Below are 27,500 nucleotides of genomic sequence, written 5' to 3'. Positions count from 1 at the left end.
TCACCATGGTCATGATTGCTCTTGCTCCCGGTCTCTTCACCATGGTCATGATTGCTCCTGGTCTCTTCACCATGGTCATGATTGCTCTTGCTCCCGGCATCTTCACCATGGTCATGATTGCTCCTGGTCTCTTCACCATGGTCATGATTGTTCTTGCTCCAGTCTCTTCATCATGGTCATTGCTCCTGGTCTTTTCACCATGGTCATGATTGCTCTTGCTCCCGGTCTCTTCACCATGGTCATGATTGCTTCCAGTCTCTTTATCATGGTCATGATTGCTCCCGGTCTCTTCACCATGGTCATGATTACTCTTGCTCCTGGTCTCTTCATTATGGTCATGATTGCTCTTGCTCCTGGTCTCTTCATTATGGTCATGATTGCTCTTGCTCCCGGCATCTTCACCATGGTCATGATTCCTCTTGGTCTCTTCACCATGGTCATGATTGCTCCCGGTCTCTTCACCATGGTCATGATTCCTCCTGGTCTCTTCACCATGGTCATGATTGCTCCCAGTCTCTTCATCATGGTCATGATTGCTCTTGCTCCTGGTCTCTTCACCATGGTCATGATTGCTCTTGTTCCTTGTCTCTTCACCATCATCATGATTGCTCCCAGTCTCTTCACCATGGTCATGATTGCTCTTGCTCCTGGTCTCTTCACCATCATCATGATTGCTCCAGGTATCTTCATCATGGTTATGATTGCTCCCAGTCTCTTCACCATGGCCATGATTGCTTCCTGTCTCTATCATGTAATGATTGCTTCTGGTCTCTTCATTGTGGTCATGATTGCTTCCTGTCTCTACACCAAAGTCATGATGGCTTCCTATCTCTTGATCATGTAATGATTGCTACCTGTCTCTACACCATGGTCATGATAGCTTCCTGTCTCTACACCACGGTCATGATAGCTTCCTGTCTCTTCACCATGGTCATGATTGCTTCCTGTTCACCATGGTGATGATAGCTTCCTGTCTTTTCACCATGGTGATGATAGCTTCCTGTCTCTTCACCATGGTCATGATGTTAAGAGTGTAAAAGACTGGGCAGCATGGTTGAAGTCAGGGGTGTAGTCAGTGGATCATGTGATGATACGTTCCAGTTCATCCCACAGCCAGGGAGGATATTGATCTGACAGTGGAGGCCAGGGCACAAGGTGTATCGAATATCATGTCATTCCCTCACACATTTCAGTGGTGGGAGAAAAGACAAAACACTGTGTCTGCAAGGATTTTCTTTCAGAATCATGTTATCTGAAACAGTCGCAGCTATTTCATTGTTTTGTTTGTTCTCAAACCATGTTGGTCTGGGTTCATCTTTCTGCATGGAAAGTTTTGTTTTTTTCTCTACCCCACTCCTTCCCACTCCTGCCTTTTACAACAGTGTGACTTGTTATTTCCTCCTCTCCACTTCTTCTTTCTGTTTTTTCCTTTCTTTCTACCTTTACCAGGACAGTTCTGATGCTTTCCCTCAGCGTGGACCAACCCCAGGTCTATGTGACCCGAAGGGAACAGACTGTTGACGGGCCCAGCATGGTCGCAGTTAAAACTTGGGTATTTCCCAGCTGCTGACTCAGTGGTGTTTCGTGACATGCATAATCTTGGCCATGTTCCCAGGGCAACAGAGGTCCTGTAGTGTGTATGGACCCAGTTTCAGTAAAAGCAGATCAAGTGTTTGTAGAGTTTGACACCTCAGTGTAACTGAAACCTGGCTGTGTGCACTCCCCCAACAGCATTGTCAGTATCATTTCTTTCCTGCTTCTGTTTTCGTCTCGTTTGTATTTTGTGTCATGTGACCAGGAAGGTCGTCCTGACCCTGTCACGGTGTGGGTGTCCCATATTTTGTTTTCTCCTTTGTTGCTCCCCCTCCCCTCCTCCCCCCCTTCACCACCTAGCCCCCATCCCCTACCCCCTTCCCCTCTGAATCAGATCACAGATGAAGCGTGGGCTTTGAAAAGAGTCCTTTGTGTCTGTGGCTGACTGGTGTCACTGTCATCCTCAGACTGTACATACACACCTTTCCTACACGTTTGGTTTACAGTTCTGACAAGCTGTGTCAGCACTGTCCTGCATGGCTGACTGAGGCTTTCACAGGGACTACCTGTTGGCCCAAGCTGTTGGATAATCTTCATTGTCCTAGTGAACAAAGGACAGTTGTTTTGACAGCTTAGTGGAGGAGGAGGAAGAGGAATTTTGTTTCATGTCCTGTCACACATTCTGGTGATTGTAGGCACTTTGTTATAGTATTCGTTTCCACATTTGAATGTTATCATTTTGAAGGTAGGAGAGGAGGGCGGGTGAGTTGAATATTATGACGGCTTTGTTCCTGGTGGTGAAAGGGGTTTTTGTAGACAGCCTTGAACGTAAACCAGCTTTGAAACTTTTGGGTTGCATGATCATTACTATGACGCATTACACAGTATGGTATTTGAAGTAGGTCCCTTATAGTTATACCGTTGCCTCACACCTATAGTTATGCACATGTGTCAACAAGGGAACACATCCATTTGCAATCACACATGAATACTTGTTTGCTTGTGTGTGAATACACACAGGTGCAAAACAGGTGTACACATGTACAGGTTATTATCACACACATACACACACACACACACACATATCAAGTGACATGCACACATGTTCAGTGCCTCTCTTCATGACATCACCAGTTTTCTTGTTGCTTTTCATTTATGTTGTTTTTCTTTGTTTTTGACTCACTTGTGTCAACAAAGTGAGTCTATGTTTTAACCCGGTGTTCGGTTGTCTGTGTGTGTGTGTGTGTCTGTGTGTCCGTGGTAAACTTTAACATTGACATTTTCTCTGCAAATACTTTGTCAGTTGACACCAAATTAGGCATAAAAATACAAAAAATTCAGTTCTTTCCAGTCATCTTGTTTAAAACAATATTGCACTTCTGGGATGGGCCAAAAAAAAAAAAAAAGCCTAATTATATGCAAACTGCACTTACTATTATATTTATATTTTTTGTATTCTCTAAACTTGGCACTTTGATCTGATATTCTGACCCAACAACAAGAGCAGTCATTATTATCATTTTTTGTTCAAACAGGAACTTCTTTTGCTAAGCATGGAAGTTTTATTTATTTTGCAAACGTTTTGGTGCGGATAGTAAAAAAGGGAAATTACTCTGTAATTAATGCTAGGGGACTTAATTTGCTTTAAACTGATCTTTCTTTTCTTAAACATTACATTTTGAAATTATACTCAATACATAAAAAGCTTGTGTGTTTTACTCTCAGTCACAAGTGAGTCTTGAAGGCCTTGCCTCTCTTGTTCTGTTTGCCGTTACATTTTTGTGAGAGCACACAACATGAACAAAGACACTTGTATATGCACCTCACACAAACACACATGCATGCGCCAAGTTAGGCAAACTGCTGTGCAATTAAAAACATGAAGAAAATGATGTTGTTGATACCATATAAAAATTACTAAAAATTCTTTACCATGAAGCAAGCACATCTGGTGCTTGACATTCTGTGAAGACTATTGCAGTTCGAGGTGAGGATGAGGGTTCATGGTGTGATAGTAATACAGCAGAAGATCTGAAGGGAATGGAAAACTAAAACAACAGCATGGTTGGTGTGATTCGGTCTGGGGCTGACTGGCAAGGGAGAGAATCCACCACAGTGAGTTGAGGCAGCATATAGAGTTGGTTACGTCCCCTGGACTGAGGGTTTGTTGACTGTCCTGTTTCATGGAGCACAGAGGTTTCAGTTCTTTTCTTTTCTGTCTTGTGGAAGAAGGGAAAAAGGCATACAAACCATGACTTTATGGGGGGTGTTAGCTTTTCCGTTTGTTCTGGGGTTGAAGGGGCTGAAAAAGCTGTGGAGGAGTTTATGCCTCAGACACAAAGGCCAAATTCTCTCTTGCCTGCTCCAACAATGCTTTTAGACAACTGAGAGTTGTATGTATAGGCAGATACATTAGCCTCTGGTGGTAGTTTTTAGATTATTCAACTATATATACATTTGAAATATGTATAACCCTTCAAGTGTAACTTTAGAGGTCAGAGTTCCAATATGATAATACACAGTCCCAAGTTCAGCTGTCAGGACCAAACATGGGTAGTGTCAGCTGGACAAGAAAGACAACTCATGAGTGGATAAATGAAGGAGATAGAGTGGATTGCTTCCCTTAACTTGCTGTCAGCTGATGCTTAAGAAATGAACTCTGTGGGGGGAGCGGGCGGGGAAGGGGGGTAGGAAACCAGTGGGGCATAGGGGGGGACAGGGGAGGATTTCTGGTCTAAGTTTTTATGTTCTGTAGGTTGGTGTAATTTCATTTGAGACATAACTTGATTCGGAGCTTAAATGAACAATCGCCAAACAGTACAAACACTGATTTAATACAATTTGAAGTTTTGACTGCAATGATTAGGTGAGCACAGTGCTTATGTTTTCTTTTTAAAGAGATTTCTCTCATGTTCTCATGTTAAACTCAATCATTCTCAGTCTGTTTGTTGATTTATTTTACAGAATGAAGTAATAGAGCTTTTTTGTGTTTTTACTAATTTTAGCACTTCAGTTGAAAATATCAAACAAATAAAAAAGAATCAGTTATTGTTTCCAAAGCATACCATGGACTACAGGATCTTTGATAGTGCATTTGATTTTCAATATACTCTACACATGCTTAATTCAGGCTTGTAAAGATATGCACAGCTGTTCACATGTGAAATGATAAAATCTCCACCCTGGTGCACCAACAGGCGCCTGTACTGGGATTCAAGCTCAGGACCCTCCAGTTGAAAGTCAGATCTTTTAACCATTCAGCTGTTGTGCCTGTCATCAGCAAGTCGGGATGTTTGTCTTGTTAAACACAACTGGGATGTTTTTCTGTGTATGTATTGGTATGGCAGTCATACAGTTAGGTTTATGTCAAAGCAATACATTGGACTTGTTCACTTCAATCTTGGATCAGGAGCAGTGGTTAGTCATTGTTCAGTTGCACAGGAAACTGGCTGCAGCTGTCAAGCTTTGTTACAGTGTAATAAATGGTCCTTTTGAAACATGACCTGTTGATGTGAACTAAAGTCACCGATGGCAGCAAAGGAGTTAAGTGAGGCATGACTCATCAAGGCAGTCTAGCACCCCATCCTGTCATGGTGGTAATTGATGAACCAGGCCCATGACATGCCCTGCACACATGCATGGTCATGTGAGTTGATCACCTGTGGTAATGGATTATCTGCATCCGTTTAACATCTTACAACATAATGAGTGCGATGGGACTGACAGGCCAAGTCATAGTGTGTGTGGTCACTACACCACAGCAACAAAATTACTGGATAATTTTTAGTAGTTCCTGGGACAAGTACATTGCCCTTCCTGTGAAAAGAGATGGTTGATAAAAGTGAACTTATGGTAGTGCAGGAAGTCAGCAGACATAATCTTGTTACAAATTACAGGAAAAATGAAACAGGGTGGGAGTGGTGGTAGAGAAAGTGAAAAGAAGGGTGGGGGGGATGCAATCAGTCTGCACTAAAACCGACTACCCAGTCACCCTTTCACTGACAGTCAAAAATTGATTGTCCAGCGGACAAGTGGAGAGCGCATTTCCACTTGTCCGCCTAAAGGTATAGTTGCCCTGGACAGGCTGGCGTCTTGATCCCTGCTACGCTAACCCCAGCCACACATGTGAGGATGGACAGACAGACAGACAGACTGACTGACAGACAGGTGAGGTGTTCCTGTGGACCACGGCAGTGCTGTCCATGCCAGACCACACCTGTACACACCTGACGGTTCACCTGGGCCCTGAAGTGGACCATGTTTTGTTTTATGGGGTGTGAGGTCATTGTGGTGGTGTTCAAGGAATGGGGGCAAATCAGGGAGGAAAGTGTCAGGGTTTATGATATGGACTAGTAAAGAACCAGAATGAGCATCGCACACATGAGCATGCATGTGCACACACATACACACACATACGGCATACACATGGCGTGCACACGCGCGCGCGCACACACACACACACACACACACATATGGCATACACACGGCGTGCACACACACACACACACACACACACACACACACACACACACTCACTCACTCACTCACTCACTCTTACACATACACACACACTCACACACACACACACACACACACACTCTCTCTCTCTCTCTCTCTTAAACACACACACACTCTCTCTCTCTCTCTCTCTTACACTCACACACACACACACACACACACACACACACACACACACACAGTCCAAATCAAACCAGTTCCGTCCAGCTTTAACTACATTACATTAATCACATTTCTGACCTTGACTTTCTTCAGAGGAATGATAATGGTAGAAACTGTGGAGTATGCTCAATTAACTTATCATTGCTTGTCCGTTTTTGTTTGGGTTTTTTTTTTATGAAAAGGCTGATTCCTCTTTCCTACAATGAATAGATGTTTGTATGTGTGTGTACACCTGAATGGTCACGTACTGCCGGGCCTGTTATCTTCTGTTTTGTTGTGACCCCCAGTATGTTGGACAGTGGGTCAGACATGTGATAGGAAGTAGCAGCACTGTTTATAACGATGAGGTGGTGTGTCTGAGAACAAAGAGTGGCAGGGTACATGCGCCCCCCCAAACCCCTTTCCCAAAGTCAGTCTCCCCATGCACTGACTGATATGGATACCTATATAACAGCACCTGCCCTCGTTGTTCATTCAGCACACAACCGCTGTTACTGCCCTGTTCATATTGTACACAGTGCCACGCGAGGCTGTAGTTTATGTGGTGCACGCTTGTTATTTGAATCAGAGTTAGGGTTGGTGTGTGTGAGGAAACTATCCTTCGTTCAAGTGATATTTTTACCTGTCTTCATGCTTTTCTTATCAGCTCTGTGTCGGGTTTGTCAAGGAATCAGAAATAGGTTGTTGTGAGAAAGAACATCCTTTGTCAGTTGGTTTGTTGTTGTTGTTGTTGTTTTTTTTGCCTGTCTTCATGCTTTTCTCGTCAGCTTTAAAATGGCCCCTTTGTGATCAGCTGGGCTATAATAGTATCAGCAACATGATTTACTTTTGAATATGTGATACAGTAAGGTGATGAGTCAGGGGTTCAGTAACTGTGGTTGCCTGGTATCCAGGGGTGTGGAGACTCCTGGTTACCTGGTATCCAGGGGTGTGGAGACTCCTGGTTACCTGGCATCCAGGCAAAATGCAGTAACTGTCATAGTTACCTGGTATCTACATGTGGTGCAGTGGACATCCTGCAGAGCTGACAGTGAGGTCAGGTGGTAGTGCAGCGGTCAGAGGTTGGACATTGTCCCACAGCAGTCAGTGCCAGGTCAACTGAGGGGTGATTTCACTGAGGCAGCGAGCTGGTGGAAGTATGACAGATACATCAGACGTTGACACAGGGTAGATAGGTAGGTGCTGTAAGGTCAGGTGATTAGTGATTTTTGGCTGGACAGGTGAGAGACGGAAGAGGTGAGAGACACAGCAAACATTGTCAGCCATTGGTAGTGCAGTGAGGTGGTTGACAGAAGAAGTGAGAGAGTCACAGGTGACAGTCAGGCAGTTGATAGTGCAGTAGGGTGGTTGACAGACAGACAGACAATGGAGATCCTAAGGGAGACATCGAAGGCAGTGCAGTGGTACATGCACAGTGTGAGTTGTGAGGTGCAGACAGTGGTGTCTCAGTGTGTGGACCACAGCTTGGGTCAGGTCCTGAACCTGATGGTCCCCCCTGCCTTCTCCACTGCATACGGTCAGCTTCTCTCCCCTTCTGCCTCTCTTGTCTCCTTCATGCTCATCTTACATTTACATCATGCTCATCTTAAGATAGATATGTTTTGGCTCACTTGACACTGCCAACTTACCGCTTAATTTTTCACTGTCAGCAGAAAACAGAAAAATCTTATAAAAAAAAGTCTCCATCATTCATTTACCTCAGGATTATCTCAGCATAATGCACCATCATACCTGAACACCAGAATGTTTTGACTCACTTGACACTGCCTGATTGCCACTTTATTTTCCACAGTCAGTAGAAAACAAGAAAAAATCTTTTAAAGTCTCCATCATTTATTTAAGGCGCAAACACAGAGAGAGAGACAGAGAGAGAGAATTCATTAACTCCTTGACTCTGCTGATGAATTTGCTTGTCAGTGAAGGGTTGTCACTGCTCTGAGATAACATTCAGCTCACAGGTCACAGTGTCATTCACTGTTCTTCATCTGGACTTCTTCCTCTTGGGGCCGCATTAATTTTGTTCAGCAAAAAATCAACAACAGCACATGAGTACACACAAAGTAGTAACTACGCTTCATGTGTATGTCACACTGATCACATTTCATCAAGGATCAGCAGTCAAGGGCTCAAGAAATGTCTCTTCTTCTTCTTCTTCTGCGTTCGTGGGCTGCAACTCCCACGTTCACTCGTATGCACACGAGTGGGCTTTATGTGTATGACCGTTTTTACCCCGCCATGTAGGCAGCCATACTCCGTTTTCGGGGGTGTGCATGCTGGGTATGTTCTTGTTTCCATAACCCACCGAACGCTGACATGGATTACAGGATCTTTAACGTGCATATTTGATCTTCTGCTTGCATATACACACGAAGGGGGTTCAGGCACTAGCAGGTCTGCACATATGTTGACCTGGGAGATCGGAAAAATCTCCACCCTTTACCCACCAGGCGCCGTCACCGTGATTCGAACACGGGACCCTCAGATTGACAGTCCAACGCTTTAACCACTCGGCTATTACGCCTATCTCAAGAAATGTCAAAATGGGGGATGGGCACAGCGGGGAAGTGTGATGTGCATGGCAGTCGTGTCCGACAATGAACAGCAGAGGAGGCTGCTGCTATTCAGACTTTCTGGGCTGGAATTTGATTGTTGTAGAGAGTGTCTTGCCCAAGATACATCCCCAGTCTTTCGGGGGGAGCACACAGTCAGTACTGGGGATGGTCCCCCAAAGCGCAACTAAACCCCAAGGCTGCAGCACTAAGAGCCAGTGCAGTCTTGCCTGCTAGTTTGAGAGTCATAGTCCTTCACAAAAGACAAAGCTGTAAATGAATTCCCATTGCAGTAGAGTAACTATCGATCACACAGCTTTCACTTTGCTGTTGGCCCAACTGTAAACTTATGTCAATCTCATAATCATAAGCTGAGGGAGCCACAAGTGTGAGGTGATGTGCCTCAAAAGTGTAGTGATGGCCTAGAAGTAAAGCGTCCGCACTGGAAGCAAGAGAATCTGAGTGCACTGGTTTTAATCCCACAGTTGCCAGTATTTTCTCCCCCTCCTCTAGACCTTGAGTGGTGGTCTGGATGCTATTCATTCGGATGAGATGATAAACCGAGATTCTGTGTGCAGCATGCACTCAGCGCATGTAAAAGAACCCATGGCGACAAAAGAGTTGTCCCTGGCAAATTTCTATTGAAAAATCCACTTCGAGAGGAAAAGAGATAAAATTTCAGGCAGGAAAAAATACAACAAAAAAAGAGGTGTCGCTCTACTTGGGGAGAGCGGCCCAAATTTCACACAGAGAAATCTGTTGAGCCAAAAACAGTACAATACAATAATAATACAATTCAAACCCAGTGACAGAGTGGTGTGACAGAGGACAGTGGGTGGATAGAATGATGGAGGTGTGTGCCAGGTGTATGAGGGTGTGTGCCCACTCTATGAAGGTGTATGCCAGGTGTATGAGGGTGTGTGCCCACTGTATGACGGTGTGTGCCCACTGTATGAGGGTGTGTGCCCATTCTATGACAGTGTATGCCAGGTGTATGACGGTGTGGGCCCGGTGTATGATGGTGTGGGCCCAGTGTATGATGGTGTGGGCCCGGTGTATGACGGTGTGGGCCCGGTGTATGACGGTGTGGGCCCGGTGTATGACGGTGTGGGCCCGGTGTATGACGGTGTGGGCCCGGTGTATGACGGTGTGGGCCTGGTGTGTGTGTTGCAGACCTGGAAGTGGACCTGGCAGCCCTGCGACGCTGGCTGAACGCCACAGAGAGCCGGCTGCTTCCGCTGACCATCCGTGCCGACTGGACTGACGCTGAGCTGGAGGAGCGCCTTCGCCATCATCAGGTCAGGCCTTGGTCTGTCTGTCTGTCTGTTGGTTGGTCTGTTGGTTCATCTGTTTGTTGCTTTGTTGGGGGGTGGGGGGCAAAGGGACCCTGGTGACTGAATCGATTGACTAAAGATTGATAGACATTGTCTTCCACACCCAACTAAGCCATGGTGGATCGATTGACTAAAAATTCATAGACGTTGTCTTCCACACCCAGCTAAGCCATGGCGGATTGATTGACTAAAAATTCATAGACGTTGTCTTCCACACCCAGCTAAGCCATGGCGGATCGATTGACTAAAAATTCATAGATGTTGTCTTCCACACCCAGCTAAGCCGTGGTGGATCAATTGACTAAAATTTCATAGACATTGTCTTTCACACCCAGCTAAGCCATGGCGGATCGATTGACTAAAAATTCATAGACATTGTCTTCCACACCCAGCTAAGCCATGGCGAATCAATTGACTAAAAATTCATAGACATTGTCTTCCACACCCAGCTAAACCGTGGTGGATCAATTGACTAAAAATTCAGACAATGTCTTCCACACCCAGCTAAGCCGTGGTGGATCGATTGACTAAAAATTCATAGACATTGTCTTCCACACCCAGCTAAGCCGTGGCGGATCAATTGACTAAAAATTCATAGACATTGTCTTCCACACCCAGCTAAGCCATGGCGGATCAATTGACTAAAAATTCATAGACATTATCTTCCACACCCAGCTAAGCCATGGCGGATCGATTGACTAAAAATTCATAGACATTGTCTTCCACACCCAGCTAAGCCATGGCGGATCGATTGACTAAAAATTCATAGACGTTGCATTCCACACCCAGCTAAGTCATGGCGTATCGATTGACTAAAAATTCATAGATGTTGCATTCCACACCCAGCTAAGCCATGGTGGATCGATTGACTAAAAATTCATAGGCGTTGTCTTCCACACCCAGCTAAGCCGTGGCGGATCAATTGACTAAAAATTCATAGACATTATCTTCCACACCCAGCTAAGCCATGGCGGATCGATTGACTAAAAATTCATAGGCGTTGTCTTCCACACCCAGCTAAGCCATGGTGGCGGTGGCTGACTGGAGCTCCCCGCCGGCCTCTAATCCCCCTGCGTTGATGGTGTGTCAGCAGCACATGGTTCTTTTTCCTCACAGCTCTTTCTGCTACCCAGGATTGGCATGCCTCACTTGAAAGTCATGATTTCCTGCAGTTACAGTTTCCATCCAATCACTCCATTTCTCTTAAAGTCTACTTTATAAGCTCAAGAATATAACGTTTTTTTAACGGTGTGTTGCTAAGTTTCGATCAGGTATGTCTTTCATGTCACAGTTTCTTGCGATACAGACCACATTTAGATAGTACTGATAGCTTTTGTCCCTTCTGCTGCAAAATTTGAAAATGAGGTACACTTTCTTTTTTGTGTGTCACAAATGTAAGGACCTGAGAGAGGAATAAAAACCAGCTAGGTATTATAAGCATCCATCATTATTGAAGCTTGCTTTGATTCCAGCTTGTGGAAACGCAGACATATAATCACCAAATGTTCTTTGTTTATATAGAAAGCTCTTTGCCTTGGAAGAGAATGTCTGAATGATGTTTTAAACAGTCACCGTGCTGCAGACAGTGACCACACAACATGATCTCTGTGGAGGGCATTGGACAGGACTGCAAGTAACCAAAGGCTGCATATTGGAAAAAAAACAAAAACGAAACAAAGCAAAACAAACAAACAAAAAAAAATCAGATAATGACTGGTTGACCAGTTAACAGGAGAATGAAGGTGGTGGTTGTGCCTGAGCTGCCTCTTTGTCTCCATGGAGACTGGAGGTTGGCACAGGGAAGGGACTGGCTTATCCCTGTTGATTACCAGGCTGTGGCTTCTGTTGCTGGTGGTGGTGGTGGGCAGGGGAGGAAGGGGGGAGAGACAGAACATGATGATCTCCACCTCCACCTCCACCCCCTTCACTTTCCCCCTCCCCTACTTTCAGAGTTGGCATGGTAATGAAAAGAAGGTCTGTCTCTTTGTGCAAGGCTTAAAACAGCGTGACAAACACTGATGGAACTGGCTTGTACTTACAGCCAATCAAGAGGATAAATCTCCTTTTCTCATGGTTACCATGAGTGGGAGTTGGTAGTTGTGAAAAAAGGACCATGACTTGTCATTTAGAAGAAGCAAAGAGAGTATACCTACCGATTTTCCATTTACTCTTTTTGGTAGAAGGGGTTCTTGTCAGAAGCATGGATAACATGTTCTGTCTTAGTAGGAGACAGGTCAGTCAGTCTTGTAAACCATGCATAGTGTGGGTGGGAAGAATCAGCTGAAATAAGGTGGATGATAGTTATTGTGGAGAAGGGGGTATTTGTGTTCATTGTCACCTTAATCATCATGTCTAAAGAAATCAAGACTTTATCGCATGTGTTTTAAAGACTGGATATCCGTAAGCTTTTTATTTATTCATTTACTAATTTTGATTTAGGGTTTGGGGGGAGAGTACTTTAGTCACAGGTTGTTGAAAGTGTGATTGTTTCAGAACAAAACCATATAGAGTTTGTGGTGACTTGGAGTCGGATGGAGGGTAGAGGAATGAATGTGTGATAGGTGTGATATCTACACTGACAGCTGTATGACTGAGTCATGGAGTGTGCATGTGTGTGTGTGTGTGTGTGTGTGCCAGCAACACAGCTTGTAACAGGTGGAGGAAATGGAGGGAGAGCAGTGATATCACTCTGTTGACATCCCTGTGTGTGAGTGTGTGTGTGCTGTGCACATCAAGCTGTGTGTTAGCCAAAGGGGTGACCAGACCGGCAATCAGCCAGTGTCAACTGAAGTGAACAGCTCAACCTTTCATGGGATGTGTTGGTCAGGATTCAGCCTACAAGGTCTTGGGATTTGCGCTAGTGTTGGAGATTGTCACATCGGCTGTTCATTTTACTTTTTTGACATGAAGTAAGGTCGGTTTGCAGTGCTGATGCTGAGCAGCAGTGCCACAGATGTGTGTGTCAATAAACGAACAAGGTCAGCGTCTGTTTCCCTGGCCCCAGTGGTCAGAACAGTGTTTGTGTGGCCACAGGCATTGGAGGGGTTGGTTTTGTGCACACCTTATTTGCTTTTCCCCTTGTGTGTGTGTGTGTGTGGAGTGCAGGTAGTCATGCTGGTGACCTTTTCTGTGTGTGGTGATGTCAGGCTGTTGGGACAGTGATGAAGACAAAACAGCCAGGGCAGAGTGTGTGAGGGACTGAGGCTCAATTGAAGGTAACTGAATGTAATGAGAGAGTGTTTGAATTGTCATCTGATGGACTGAGGTTCAAATCCAGATAACTGAATGTAACGTGGGAAATCTTTGGATTGTCATTTGAGGGACTGAGGTTCAGTTCATGATAACTGGATGAAGCAAGGACAATCTTGGATTGTCTGTGAGGGACTGAGGTTGAAATGAGGATAACAATGTAATGAGGGCAGTCTTTGGATTGTCATTTGAGGGACTGATGTTCAATCAAAGATTTATTACTGAATGTAGCCAGGGCAATCTTTGGATTGTCTGTCAGGGACTGAGGTTGAAATGAGGAAAACAGAGTGATGAGGACAATTTTTGCAAAGTATGTGAGGGGCTGAAGTTGAAAAGAGAATAACTGAGGAACAACCTTTGTGTGGATATGGATGTGCTGGTGTTGGAGCGACAGTGAAGACAGATGTAACCTTGTTGTGAACGTCTCCAGGTGGTTATGCTTGTGGCAGGGAAGCAAGTGGAAAACAGATCGTGGAAAAAGACAGCTGGAACATACATGAGAATCATAAAAACCACATTAAACAACTAACATCATGGCTTCTTTTTTTCTTGATTTACTTTGGACCCTCAACGCTGAGGTGTGTCGTCAAGTACTCTGATTCAAACCGTCGGCGCTGGATTTCTTTGTGTGCCAACAGCCATTGACATAATGCAGACACGGATATGTTTGTCCATGCCTTTCAAAGGTTTGGAAATGATCCATGTGAATTCAAACTGACAAAAAGGTAATGCCAGCTGGCCAGTGACTCAACTCAGGGAAGGAAGCTTGTATGTCAGTGGTGTTACAGATAAAGGCATTTCTTTTCCTGTTGGGGCAGGTTTCAGAAGGCATGTGACAGGTGGGTGGGTGAGGTTGAGGCCACACAGACTGTGTCATCACACTGGAGTGAAGTGCGAGCAGGGCTCAGGACGAAGAGCTCAGAGAGATGAGATGGAAAAGGGTTAGGGTTGATCCATAGATCCTTAATGATGCTGACCGCTGGGTGTAGATCCTGACTGCTGGGGATAGATCCTGAGTGATCCTGACTGCTAGGCATAGATCTTGAGTGATCCTGATTGCTGGGCATAGAGCCTTAGTGATCCTGATGTTTGGTATAGATTCTGGGTGATCCTGATGGTCAGTTATAGATTATTAGTGATCCTGAAAGCTGATGATAGATCCTTAGTGATCCTGATGGCTAGGGATAGATCCTGGGTGGTCTAACTGATGGGGATAGATCCTTAGTGATCCTGATGGCTGGGGATAGATCCTGATTGACCTTGATTGATGGGGCTAGATCCTGAGTGATCCTGACTGCTGGGTATAGATCCTGATTGAACCTGACTGTTAGGGATAGATCCTGATTGACCCTGATTGCTGGGGATAGATCTTGGGTGATCCTGACTGCTAGGGATAGATCCTGGGTGATCCCGAAATGCATGGAGTAGATCCTGAATGATCCTGATTGCTGGGGATAAATCCTGATTGACTCGGATTGCTGGACATACATTGAGATTGATATTTATTGATTAGATAGATTACGATTTAACTGATTGGATAGATTAGGATTATCCTGACCTCCTGAACGGTGTGAGTAGATTGGGATTGATTATGACTGCTAGAGATAGATTAGGCTAGATCCTGACTGCAGGGTATAGATTAGGACTGATCCTGCCTGCTGACAGTGTATCCAGCAGTGTGAACTTAAATGTTAGTGTGCCCTTCAGTGCTGCGGTGACCTTCACTGTTGCACCACACGCAGGTCGCGCTGACTTGCCGGGGCTTTGTTCCGGCAGAGAGGTGTTCAGCTGCATTTCCTCGCCTTTTACCTGTCAAGTGAGGCCCGCATTATGCAGGTGGTTTTGTGAGAAACCGGGCTCTTGACAAAGCCAGCTGGCTTTCCCTTTCAGCTTTGGCTGCAGGCTGGGTGGAGAGAGAGACTGGATTGGACGTGTTGTGGGGGAGGAGTGGGGAAGAGAGTATTTTCCAGCGTGTTGGCCATTGAGGAAGAGAGGAGGGGAAGAGGGTATTGGAGAGAGAGGAGGGGAAGAGGGTATTGGAGAGAGAGAGAGAGGAGGGGAGAGGGTATTGGAGAGAGAGAGAGAGAGGAGGGGAAGAGGGTATTGGAGAGAGAGAGAAGGAAGAGGGTATTGGAGAGAGAGAGAGGAGGGGAGAGGGTATTGGAGAGAGAGAGGAGGGGAGAGGGTATTGGAGAGAGAGAGAGGAGGGGAAGAGAGTATTGGAGAGAAATCGAAATCGAAACTTTTTTATTGAGGGAAAAGGAATAGGCACTTACCGGCCTGTTTTCATCCTACCCTCGTAAAGAAAACGTATAAACTAATCTAGGAAATACAAGAAGACTGAAAAAAAAAGTAAGGAAAAAAATATATGCACATCGCATGGCAAGAGAGAGAGAGAGAGGAGGGAAGGGGGTATTGGAGAGAGAGAGAGGAGGGGAGAGGGTATTGTGAAGAGGGTGTCGCAGGGAGAGAGAGAGGGGAGGGTAAGAGGGTATTGGAGAGAGAGGAGGGGAGAGGGTATTGTGAAGAGGGTGTGGCAGGGAGAGAGAGAGAGGAGGGTAAGAGGGTATTAGAGAGAGAGAGGGGAGAGGGTGTCATGAAGAGGGTGTCACAGGGAGAGAGAGATAGAGAGGAGGGTAAGAGGGTATTGGAGCGAGAGAGGAGGGGAGAGGGTATTGTGAAGAGGGTGTCACAGGAAGAGAGAGAGAGAGAGGAGGGGATAGGGTATTGGAGAGAGAGGAGGGGAGAGTATTGGAGAGGAGGGGAGAGGGTATTGTGAAGAGGGTGTCGCAGGGAGAGAGAGATAGAGAGAAGGGTAAGAGGGTATTGGAGAGAGAGAGAGAGTAGGGGAGAGGGTATTGTGAAGAGGGTGTGGCAGGGGGAGAGAGAGAGGAGGGTATTGGAGAGAGAGGAGGGTATTAGAGAGAGAGGAGGGGAGAGGGTGTTGTGAAGAGGGTGTCACAGGGAGAGAGAGAGGGGAGGGTAAGAGGGTATTAGAGAGAGAGAGGGGAGAGGGTGTCATGAAGAGGGTGTCACAGGGAGAGAGAGAGATAGAGAGAGGAGGGTAAGAGGGTATTGGAGAGAGAGGAGGGGAGAGGGTATTGTGAAGAGGGTGTGGCAGGGAGAGAGAGAGAGGAGAGTAAGAGGGCATTGGAGAGAGAGAGAGGAGGGGAGAGGGTATTGGAGAGAGTGAGAGGAGGGGAGATGGTGTTGTGAAGAGCATGTGGCAGGGAGAGAGAGAAAGAAAGAGAGAGAGAGGAAGTTAAGAGCGTATTGGAGAGAGAGGAGGGGAGAGGGTATTGTGAAGAGGGTGTGGCAGGGAGAGAGTGAGAGGAGGGGAGAGGGTGTTGTGAAGAGCATGTGGCAGGGAGAGAGAGAAAGAAAGAGAGAGAGGAAGTTAAGAGCATATTGGAGAGAGAGAGGAGGGGAGAGGGTATGTGAAGAGCGTGTGGCCTCACAGAGCTGCTGTCACCTGGCCCCTCCCTCCCTGGTCCCCCGTTCGCGTGGCTGCCTCCATTCATGGCAGGGACCCCGCGTGTCGTGTCCCCCGACACAGGTCGCTCTACTTGTTGTCATTGAACCTCGACCACCCTTCCCCTGTCTCACCATAGACGCTGCCTTGTTTGCTGTGCTCTGGGCCAACTGATTGGGGATTCAGTGTGCCGTTTGGATACTGTCTGTGGTGACAGCACTGTTGGAGTACGCTGTCGTTGTGACAGTGATGTTGGAGTACGCTGACGTTGTGACGCTGACGTTGTGACAGTGATATTGGAGTACACTGACGTTGTGACATCACTGTTGGAGTACGCTGACGTTGTGACAGTGATATTGGAGTACGCTGACGTTGTGACAGTGATATTGGAGTACGCTGACGTTGTGACAGTGATATTGGAGTACGCTCATGTTGTGTCATCACTGTTGGAGTACGCTCATGTTGTGACATCACTGTTGGAGTACGCTGACATTGTAGTTCTGTGCTGATCTGACTGTGGTGTTTGAGGTGAGTGTGGGGTGTGTTTTTGTGCGGGGTTGGGGGTAGGTGGAGCAGTGGCAGGTGTCATTCTCTGTGTGTGTGTGTGTGTGTGTATCGCATTATAATTACAGCACTGCGGCTTGTGGCATAACTCTACCTGTTCACCCATTTACATGATATACAATTACATTCAGAGCAAGATTTTCTTTTTAATGACTGGATTGATAAATAATAAATGAGTGGTACATCAGTGAATAATAATACATGGATAAAGTTACATAAATGACAAGTTTTGGAGGAGAGTTATTTGCAGAGAGACACTTGACAGAGGTTTTGTTTTGTGATACAAGGCTTTCGATAAAGCTCCACCCAGATTAGTCAGGGCTTTGAAGAGAAACAAATGACTTTACAAATACACAGTGAGCGATGCTGATTTAAAACCATACTACAGAAATGTAACAGTGGAGAGGGACATACATAATAAGATTGTTGGTTGTTTTTTTTCCAGATGTGTTTGCAAAGGGACATTATCGTACACAGTTTTGTGCTTTGGTTCTGCTTTGGTTCTGGTGAGAAAAATCTAACAGGGGAGTAGATAGAAAGTGACTGGGGTGAGGGAGAAAGGCAGTGTGACCACAGTGTATTTGTGCTGAAGGACTGAGGAAAGCAGTATGGAGACATGCCGTCATCCAAAAGGGAAATTGTGATATGTGGACACACTACGGTGAACAGCTAATCAGCCCTGACAGTGTTTATTGTGGAGGGCCCACCATTGTGGGAGCTTGTTGACCTCAGCTGTTTGCAGTGCATGAATCTGCTTTTGTGTGTGTATGCGTGTGTGTGCGTGTGCGTGTGTGTGTGTGTGTGCTTACATGCATGCATGCACATGTGTGTGCATGTTTTTTTGTGTTCTTGTGTGCGTCCATGGCGATGTATGTGTGTGTATGTATGTGTGTTACCTACTTCCGGGAGGTTATCGACCGTAGCTACTTTCGTTTTCTCCGCATAGGCGGATAGTAGTTTGCATAGGACAGGAATGTCAGACCCCTGCCAGAGTCTGCACTAGTGGGTCACAGTTAAGTATGTGTAATTAAATGTGTGTTTGTGTGAATTCTGCACACGTAGAGATGTCCATGTAAGTTAGTATGTGTATGTTGTGTGTGGAGAGAGGAAGTGGAAAAGAATGCAGATGGGGATACTCAGAGAGGACAAAGAAACATAACTCATCCTAACGAGGATTGGTAGGTGGTGTCCTCTGTGCACTGAATCAGAACAGGCACCACTGAACACCATCAAAGTGACTCAGTTGCAGTTTGGGATCTTCCGGTGAGTGGTCTCGTGTTGACCTTAGATCAAGAGTCCCTGTGGACTGCTGGCACTGGGAATACGGCAGACAGACCCAGGTGTGGCTGTGTTTTGGGGGGTTGAGATGAGCAGTGTGGGAGTAATGGACTGGAACGGTGCAGATGATGGTGCAGATAAAAAAAGAAATTTTAAGACTGAGTTGAAGGGGTCAGACTTGGTGTCATGTGGCACACTTTCTTCTCTGTTCCTGGGCAGAACAAATGGCACGCAGAGCTATATTCATGTCAGTACCTACCCCTTCCGTACCTGACTGGGAGGACTCTATCACCCAGGTGTAGACAGGAGACACCAGGGGTGGATTTCAGTGACTATTGTCGGTCAGGGGAATCAGATCCCTTCTGCACTGTATCACTATCAGGGAAGGGTGGGGACCCTCTGTGTCAGTGTATCCATGCAGGGAGGGTGGGGAATCTGGGGGAAAGAAGGGGGGGGGGATTTTAAGTGAAGGTCACGTTTATCTAAAGGTATGCAAGGGCCAAAACGTGTTGACTACAAAGAGAAACCAGAGAGTGTGTGGATTCGCACCAGTGAACAGTGTGTTGTAAAACTGATTGGTCATGTTTTGGTATGGTGGCAGCACTGTCGTGATGTCTTGCTGTGTAACACTGCTGCATATTGTATTCATGAGCTTTTTTTTTTTTTTTTTTTTTTTTTTTAATTTGTGTTCTGAATCATAATTAAGCAGTAAAATTCAGAGAAACCAACTCCGTTCTCCCTACCTCTGCCCCTACCTCCCTCCCTCTGCCTTTTTCTTTCCATCTGCCTCTCACTTTCACTTGCCCTTTCACCCTTTCCCCCTCCTATATGTTTCCCCAGTGTGTGTGTGTGTGTGTGGTGGGGGGAGTGGGGGGGTCTTTGTCTTTGTGAACCTGAAGAATAATACACCAGAGGGAGAAGACAGAAGGATTGAAGTCGGCCAGAAGAGGTGTTGTTTAACTCAGTATGGCCAGTCCTCTCTTCTCCTCTACACAGACACCTCGGATGTCCATTGGATGTCTCAATGACCCAACCTTTAGCTTCCGTCGTCAGAATTGTGGTATTCTTTGTCAACATTCACCTCTTCAGTATAAGAGCCTTCCACTTGCAATATTTTGATGGTGGTAATTGGGGTGAAACGCTGTTAACGTCGTCTCTTTCGCCGTTCATATGGAAAGAGTTAAGATGAAGTCCTGTGTCACTGCTTGCCTGTCCCCTCTCTGTCCCCTCTGTCCCCTGATCAATTCTGGTCAGTTAGCCCTGGTCATAGCAGCAGCAACCTCAAGTTTGTTGTTTTTGCATGGTACTAACACCGCACAACTGGTTCTGGTTAATTGCTTTCGTTTAGAGCTAGTCAGACACGGTGTGCCGAGAAAACGAGTCGACAGCCGGAAATAATTTGAGCGGGTGGCAAGACACAAATTGACCTGATTAACAGGAAAATTGCAAATGTGTGGACTGTTGCATTATGTTTGATCATGAGTAAACAGTTCTTTTAGCAGTTTGGTGGTTGTGAGGTTCTGAATTTGGCAGCCTTGAAAAACAAGCTTATCTGATGCCAATTGGCTTTGTTTGCTCAGAGACACAGGGATTATTGGTTTTGTGTGGCCCAGAGCACAGTATTCTTGTGCTGCATGAAGTTAATAGTGGTAATTGTTCTTTTGCTGTGAGACAGTTCAGTATCATGTTGGATAGTTGAACAGAAAGTTGTGTACTGCTGCACTGCAGGGCATGGGTGAAACATGGAATCATGTGATAGGGGGTTTATTTTGGAACTTCTGAATAAGCTGTATGTGTGTGATAGGGGGTTTATTTTGGAACTTCTGAATAAGCTGTTTCATGTAAACAGGGTGGTGGTTTTGTTTCACCAGTAAATAAATATGCATTTCCTGTACAGCAGTCTGCCATGGTGTCCTTCTTTCCTGTCCTTCCAAAGGTTTTTTTAATTGGATTTAATTATTGGTCACCAAGGTGTTAACACTTCTTGCCTGGTATGTGGCAGCATGTTTTGTTTTTGTTTTGTTTTTTGTGGGGGGGTTTTTGGGGGGAAGGTGGGGGGACCAACACAACCTAGGTTAGGCTGGAACTAGTGGAAGTTATGTTTTCAGAGTTGGACATAATTTTTGTGTACAGATCTCAGAGTCAGTGTGTATTATAATAAAATATAAAAAATAAATAAACTACTTGTTTTCTCTGTGTTATTTAGCTGAGCTGTATACAGCTGAACAATACATGTACCTTTTTTCTGACTGTGAAATGGATCTCCTCTCTTTTTTTTTCTCTCTCTCAGTGAAAGAGTTGTGTTGAAGTCAATAAAAGGGAAGTGGTTTTTGCCTGAATAGAAAGGTGTACCTCTCTGTGACAGTGCCATGTTTTTTGTTGTCTTGAAAGAGTGAGAGGTGTTTTTATTTGACAAGACTGGTGACAGTGTGGTCCTGAGAGAAAGGGGACTTTTTTTTCTCTCAAGACAGAGAACAGAGGTAGTGTTTGTCTCAGAGGGGTGACTACTCTGACTCAATGATTTGAATGGGCCCACATGTCCAAATAGAAGAGAGATAAAATGTGAAACTGACAGACATCTGTTAGTATCCACTTCTCGGTTAAACAGACGTGCTGGTCATTTTGAATAAGACACGGTTTGGTGCGTTTTTACTCTCAGAAAGAATTTGTATTTATTGAGGGAGATTCCCCAGCTCCACCCCCTAATCTTGAGCGTTTTTTTATTCACAGTAAGAGAAGTGTTGTGAGTGTCAGCGAAGCAAAAAGAATCCCCAACAGAGAGCTCTTTAATGCTCCCAAGGAAGACAAACGTGTTTACTTCCAGAGAGCTGTCTTTTGGTGGCCGGTGAACTGAAAGGCAGATATGGACAGGAAAAAGAAATGGGTGTGTCGAGTGCTGGCAGCCTTGGGGGATTCCGTCAGTCAGCTGTCTGTGTTGTCTCTGTGTCTCTCCCTCCCTCCCTCCTGTGACAGTTCCAGTGTTTTTGTTTTGTGTGTGTGTGTGTGTGTTATTATCATTAACATGGCGTGGTGGTGGCCCCGCTCCACTGACTCTGATCCCAGCCTTCACCAACAAGGTCACCTGTGGGGGTGGGGGGAATAGGTCGGGGAGTGGGTGCCCTGCTTTTTGTTCACTGACCTAGGCTTGGGTGCGCCGATCTTGATAATGCTTGTGACAGTGGCGACGACAGAGTGAATTGTACGCGACATAGACAGGGAGGGAGAAGACACATCTCCAGTATCCACAGAAAGTCGGTCATTTCATTCAAGAAGAGATTGGGTGATATGTTGCTTGGGCAGCCTGAAGAACCCGACCGAGTGAGTACCAATGCCTTCTGTTATCTGGTGACAGAAATTTTCTGATTTCACAACCTGCTGTTCGGGGTGGCAGTGCAGTTGACACACGGCATGACAACTCTTTCACGTCCACTCAACATAACGTGATCCGTTCTGCCAACACCATGATATGTGATCCTAGTGGGATTTCTCTCGTTTACTACGCTTCCAGTGCAAACTGGAGGGTGAAACAGTGATATCTTGTGTACGTCGATTCGCACGCCAGTCTGAATGCATGTAAGTAATATAACAAGGATGAACACCCGGGGGGGGGGGGGGGGGTATTTTGCTGAGGAGGAAACAGGGGTTCAAGAGGAAATGGGGGTGGGGGGATAGAGGACTGTGGCTGGTGGTCAGAGAGAGACGGGAATACGGACGTGTGAATCTAGGTCAGGGCATTATTGATTGGTGCCCTCATTTTCTCTCGCCGTCTGTGAGTCTTTCTGTCTCTCTTCCCCCATCACCCCCTTATGTGTATGCCTCTCCCACCCTCGCTGTGTCTGTGTGTATGTCTCTTCCTCACTGTCAGTCTGCCCCCACCTCCACCAATGTCATATACCGAGGAGGGAGAGAGCAAACCAACCCCCCCCTCCCCCTTCCCCCCGACCCCCTACACACACACACACACACACACACACACACACACACACAAAGTCTTGCCTACATTTGGGTCAAACCAGAAATCCTTGTGCTTTAAACAGCAGAGCTACGTCAGCATGGAGCCAATAAAGGGAGGTGACTGGGGATGTAATGATCCAGGACACCACGCCCTCCCCCTCCCCCCCCGGCACCTCGGAAATGTCAGGTGGACCTCCCCAACCACCCGGACAGACACCCTTGACTCCACCCCCTCGAACAACGATACCACACCCTCACCAAACCAAGACCCAAGAACTGAACACCATGACCACGACCTCGACCTCTCTCATATACATACACACGAATGTGCGGACTGCCCCAGTGGTTGCATCAGAACGCTCTTCCCCAGTCAGTCATTCATTACAACCAACCCAACCTTTCTAAAATGACCGGAAAAATAGAGAAGACCTACACAGTAGCTAGTTTTAGAAATTAAAGCTTGATTGGTTGACGCGGGCGCACGTCGGTTTCAGTGACACAAAGAGAGAAAGTTCATACTAAACGCTCCTAGCGAGTGCACGTGCAGAGTGATGTGACGTTTTGCATTGCTCCTCCCCCTCCCCTCTCCTCCCTCCCTCACACACACACACTCACACACCACCACCATCACCATCATCATTTATCATCACGCTAAGGTCACGATGCCACACAGCGGAATGAAGCAGTGAGGGGTGGGGTGGCCAGGACGGAAATCAGCTGAATCCATGCACTGTACACCACATCTGCTTTGAGGTGAGGGAGGGGTGGTGATGCAGGACTGCACGTGACACACAGACAGACAGGCATGGGGTGTCTCATTTCCTGGCTGTGGGTGACGGTGTGGTCAAGTGGTCATGACAATGATGGAGACTATTTTCATTGTGTGCTGGGGACTGTCCCGTGAGCTACTGATAGAGGGGATGGCTACAGACTGTAGGCAGAGACCGTGATTTACAACTGTGTCTGGTATCTCCCCGATGAGGGCAACCCGAATTTCACACAGATGAATCTGTTGTCACGAGAGAAAAAAACCACAAAAAAAACCCACCAATAGTATTCTCTATGTCACGTATTTATTTCAAATTCCACCCTCCATCAACCCGGTTTCCCAACTCGCCATTCACCCACCTCTCCTTCCCCACCTCTCCAAAACGAAAATATACAAAATGTAAAAACCAACACTTTAACAAAATGCCAAAAATCACCAGTATGTGTGACGGGACAAAACAAAAACTCCATCGAGTAGTACTATACAATATATACAGTATTTGTCCTCTCCCGTCGCCAGTGCACACCACTCCACCCCGTCACATTTCCCTGTCATCCAAGGGAACTGATACCAACAGTGGTGGTTAATTTCCCAGAACTGTGAACGTCATACCCGTCACGTCGCGGACATTTTATGTCGTTCCTTTTTTGGCTCACTTGTGTAAACAAAGTGAGTATGTTTTAACCCGGTGTTCGGTTGTCTGTGTGTGTGTGTGTGTGTGTGTGTCCGTGGTAAACTTTAACATTGACATTTTCTCTGCAAATACTTTGTCAGTTGACACCAAATTTGGCATAAAAATAGGAAAAATTCAGTTCTTTCCAGTCATCTTGTTTAAAACAATATTGCACCTCTGGGATGGGCACAAAAAAATAAAAAATGAAGCCTAATTATATGCAAACTGCATTTACTGTTATATTCATATTTTTTGTATTCTCTAAACTTGGCACTTTGATCTGATATTCTGACCCAACAACAAGAGCAGTCATTATTATCATTTTTTGTTCAAACAGGAACTTCTTTTGCTAAGCATGGAAGTTTTATTTATTTTGCAAACGTTTTGGTGCAGATTATAAAAAAGGGAAATTACACTGTAATTAATGCTAGGGGACTTAATTCGCTTTAAACTGATCTTTCTCATCTTAAACATTACATTTTGAAATTATACACAATACATAAAAAGCTTGGATTTTTTTTTATTTTTTTTTTTAATTTTTTTTTTTTCAGTGTATCACAAGTGAGTCTTGAAGGCCTTGCCTCTCTTGTTCTTTTTCTGTTTTTTCCTTCCAAGTGTTCCGTTCCTCGGATCGGTCAGGCGACTCAACGGAGCACACCTGACCTGACGGGGGCCTCATGAAACGCCCTGGGCGGGCTTACCTGTCTTGTTCTCGTGGCCTTTTGAACAAAAGCTGTTCACTGCAGGCTGCTTCAGACACGCACGCATTCACACATTGCAGCACGTATACACAAATATCCAACAACAAAAAAAGAGGGTGTAAGCAAACTTATCACGCAGTCAGTTCATTGAAGTGGAGAAACACTGTGTACGTTTCCACTTGACTGCATATATATGATTATGTTTGTGGATATTTCACTTGCGTCCTTCTGCCTGCGTGCACGTAAATGAGGCGACTGCACAGAAACAATGTTGACAACTTTACAGTGCACTTGCAGGCACACCAAAGCGGAAACAGACACGGTGATACACAGACACGCTGATACTTAATTATGCACAGTGGCACACAAACACACACACACACACACACACACACACGAGAGAGAGAGAGAGATTGATAAAGAACATTATTTGAGTGACTGTGAACAATACAGTTAACGAACCGGCCCTCCCATTGGGCGAGGTGTGTGGGGTGACAGTCAGGCCATGGTGTCGGCCTGTCCTGACCAACACACTGATGGTGTGATGCTGTGCACGTGCCACACGTCAGGTATCGCTCCCACCTTCACCGCGCCGCTCGGTGCACGGAACAAAGACAAAAAATAATAATGATAATAAACGAACAGTAAAATTCCATTATGTTTACACATGTCGTCGTGGTACCCGCCGGGCGTCTGTGAGCTGTCTCAGATTGGTGGTGCGGGTGGAAAACAAAGAGAGGAAGGAGTGGAGAGGATAGGAAGGGAGGAAAACTTCCCTTCTTCCTCCACCCTGTCTCCCACACTCCCAGTGCTTGGACCGCCTTTGTGGTCTGTGCTGGATGTAGGGGGGTTTTTTGTGTGTTTTCTTTCACTGTGATGTTGCCCCTCTCACCTGTTTTCACCCCTTAATTAAAAAATATATATATACCCCAGTCATTTCCCTTTTTACTTAGTAATTCGGGTTACGAATCACCGCTCCACTAGCCGAGTTGTTTTTCTACTGCTTCAAATATCCCCACCCACTATATTCACCGCCAGTGTCACCTTATCATCTGAACGCCCCACCCCACCTTACTCACCCCCACTGCTACCGCTCTTTCTCTCTCTTGTGTGTGTGTGTGTGAGTAATGTGTTGCACAGAGCACAAGATTAGCATGATAGTTGTGTCGTTGAGGGGGGCGCGTGCGGGTATGTGCTGTCCATCACGCAAGCTTTGACCCTAATGTTTGTGACTGGCACAAACTTGTTTGAGTGTCAGTGCAGATAACATAACTCACTGGCCTTGGCGGACGAGCGAATAACTCATTGCGGTTTTTCTCTTTTTGTCACCAAGCTTTTTTTTTTCTTTCTTTCTTTTTTTTTTTTTTTTTATTTTTTTTATACAGGGTCGGGTGTTTGCGTAACACCAACTTGCACGCGCGCCCGCCGACAAAAAAGCAAGACGATCAATACACCCTTCCTTTTTTGGCGCCACCTGCCTTCTGCCTCTGTGCAGGCGGTGTTGTGTTCGAACAGGGGCGGAGGGAGGTATTCCCATCAAATGTTCGTCTCTTTAATGTTTCGCTGTGGGACGCCAGAATTGTAAAGAGGGAAGACATTCTGTTCAGTAGTACATAATGGCTGTTTACTACTAAATCTGAACGATAAGCATGTTTGCCCACATCTACTTCGAGGGCGTGCACTGAATGCAAGCTGTCAAATGTGTTCGGAGTTCAGACAAAGATAGACATCCACGCCACATGGATGTCCACAGGGAATCCATTCCTTGAATAATGGGAGGCAGAAGACTTATGGCCGGTTCAACAGGCCAGTGTGCCGTTACCGAGATGAGACGAGGGGATGGGGGGGATGGAAGGGGTGGGATGGGGGCTTATTTGAAGAATGAACATGCCATGTATGCCTGTGAGGAATGGTGTGATACGAAGGAAAGGTGGAGGGGAGAGGAGGGGGAGGGGGAGTTATAGATTATTGCTGTGGTGGTTGCTGTCTTTGAAAAGACAAGGAATTGACTGGAGGTCTCCCTTTGATGCCCGTGTTCTGAACGCGGGCGACGGCCCTGAAATAAACCTCATGACGTGAACACAGCCGTGCTGCGGGCGACACACGCCTTGAACGAGGCCAAGTCAACAGGATTTGAAGGCTGTGGAGACAAGTTGATAAAGGAAGTCCGTTTTAATGCCTAAGTCACTGTAACGAACGAAACCCAACGTTCAGTGTGAGAGAGTGTGTGTGTGCGTGGAGTAGACGTATCCCTGCAGGCTGTGGAAGTGGTGTGTGGGAGTGGAGAAGTCGCTGCTGGTGGTGTGGGGAGGGAACGCTGTTAGAGCTTTAGGCCGTGGACGTCTTGACCGAGGTGAGCTACTGAAGAAGAAGGCTTGTGGGTTTGCGGCATGGGGGTTGGGGAGGGGAGGGAGGGAGTAAGGGGGTGGGGACAGCTGTGAGTTGTGTGGTGTGATAACTGGTGTGTATGTGTGTGTGTGTGATTGTCCTGCGTACATCTTAGTGGCGTGTGTGTGTGTGTGTGTGTGTGTGTGAATCATCCGCCACCACTTCTGGGGGCCTCAGAAAGCAAGAGGGTAGTAGATAGATAACGGTATTGAACGGTACAGCAGTCGGCGCGAGCTGTGCCGTGCTGTGCTGTGCTGTGCTGTGTTGTTGTGTGCTGCTGACTGTTCGTCCGTCCGCCTCTCGCCTCACTCACGTCGTCAGTCGGTGTCGTTCTCCCTGTCTTCCGTCTCTCTGTC

General features: G+C 46.1%; 1 protein-coding gene across 2 annotated transcripts in view; it reads left to right on the top strand.

The window, feature by feature from the left end:
* The window catches only part of LOC143296731 (uncharacterized), a 154,819-nt gene that overhangs the window by 79,329 nt on the left and 47,990 nt on the right, over window positions 1-27,500 (top strand). For both annotated transcript variants that reach the window (XR_013057160.1, XM_076608788.1), the window contains exon 7: window positions 9,936-10,060. Coding sequence is in view for 1 of the 2 variants with exons in the window: in XM_076608788.1 (XP_076464903.1) it covers window positions 9,936-10,060 (125 nt within the window). In the remaining variant the exon portion in view is untranslated. The remainder of the gene's footprint in view (window positions 1-9,935; window positions 10,061-27,500) is intronic.

Source organism: Babylonia areolata, chromosome 21 (genome assembly GCF_041734735.1).
Source record: "Babylonia areolata isolate BAREFJ2019XMU chromosome 21, ASM4173473v1, whole genome shotgun sequence".
Classification (NCBI taxonomy): Eukaryota; Metazoa; Mollusca; class Gastropoda; order Neogastropoda; family Buccinidae; genus Babylonia; species Babylonia areolata.
This window is presented reverse-complemented; position numbering and strand designations above follow the sequence as displayed.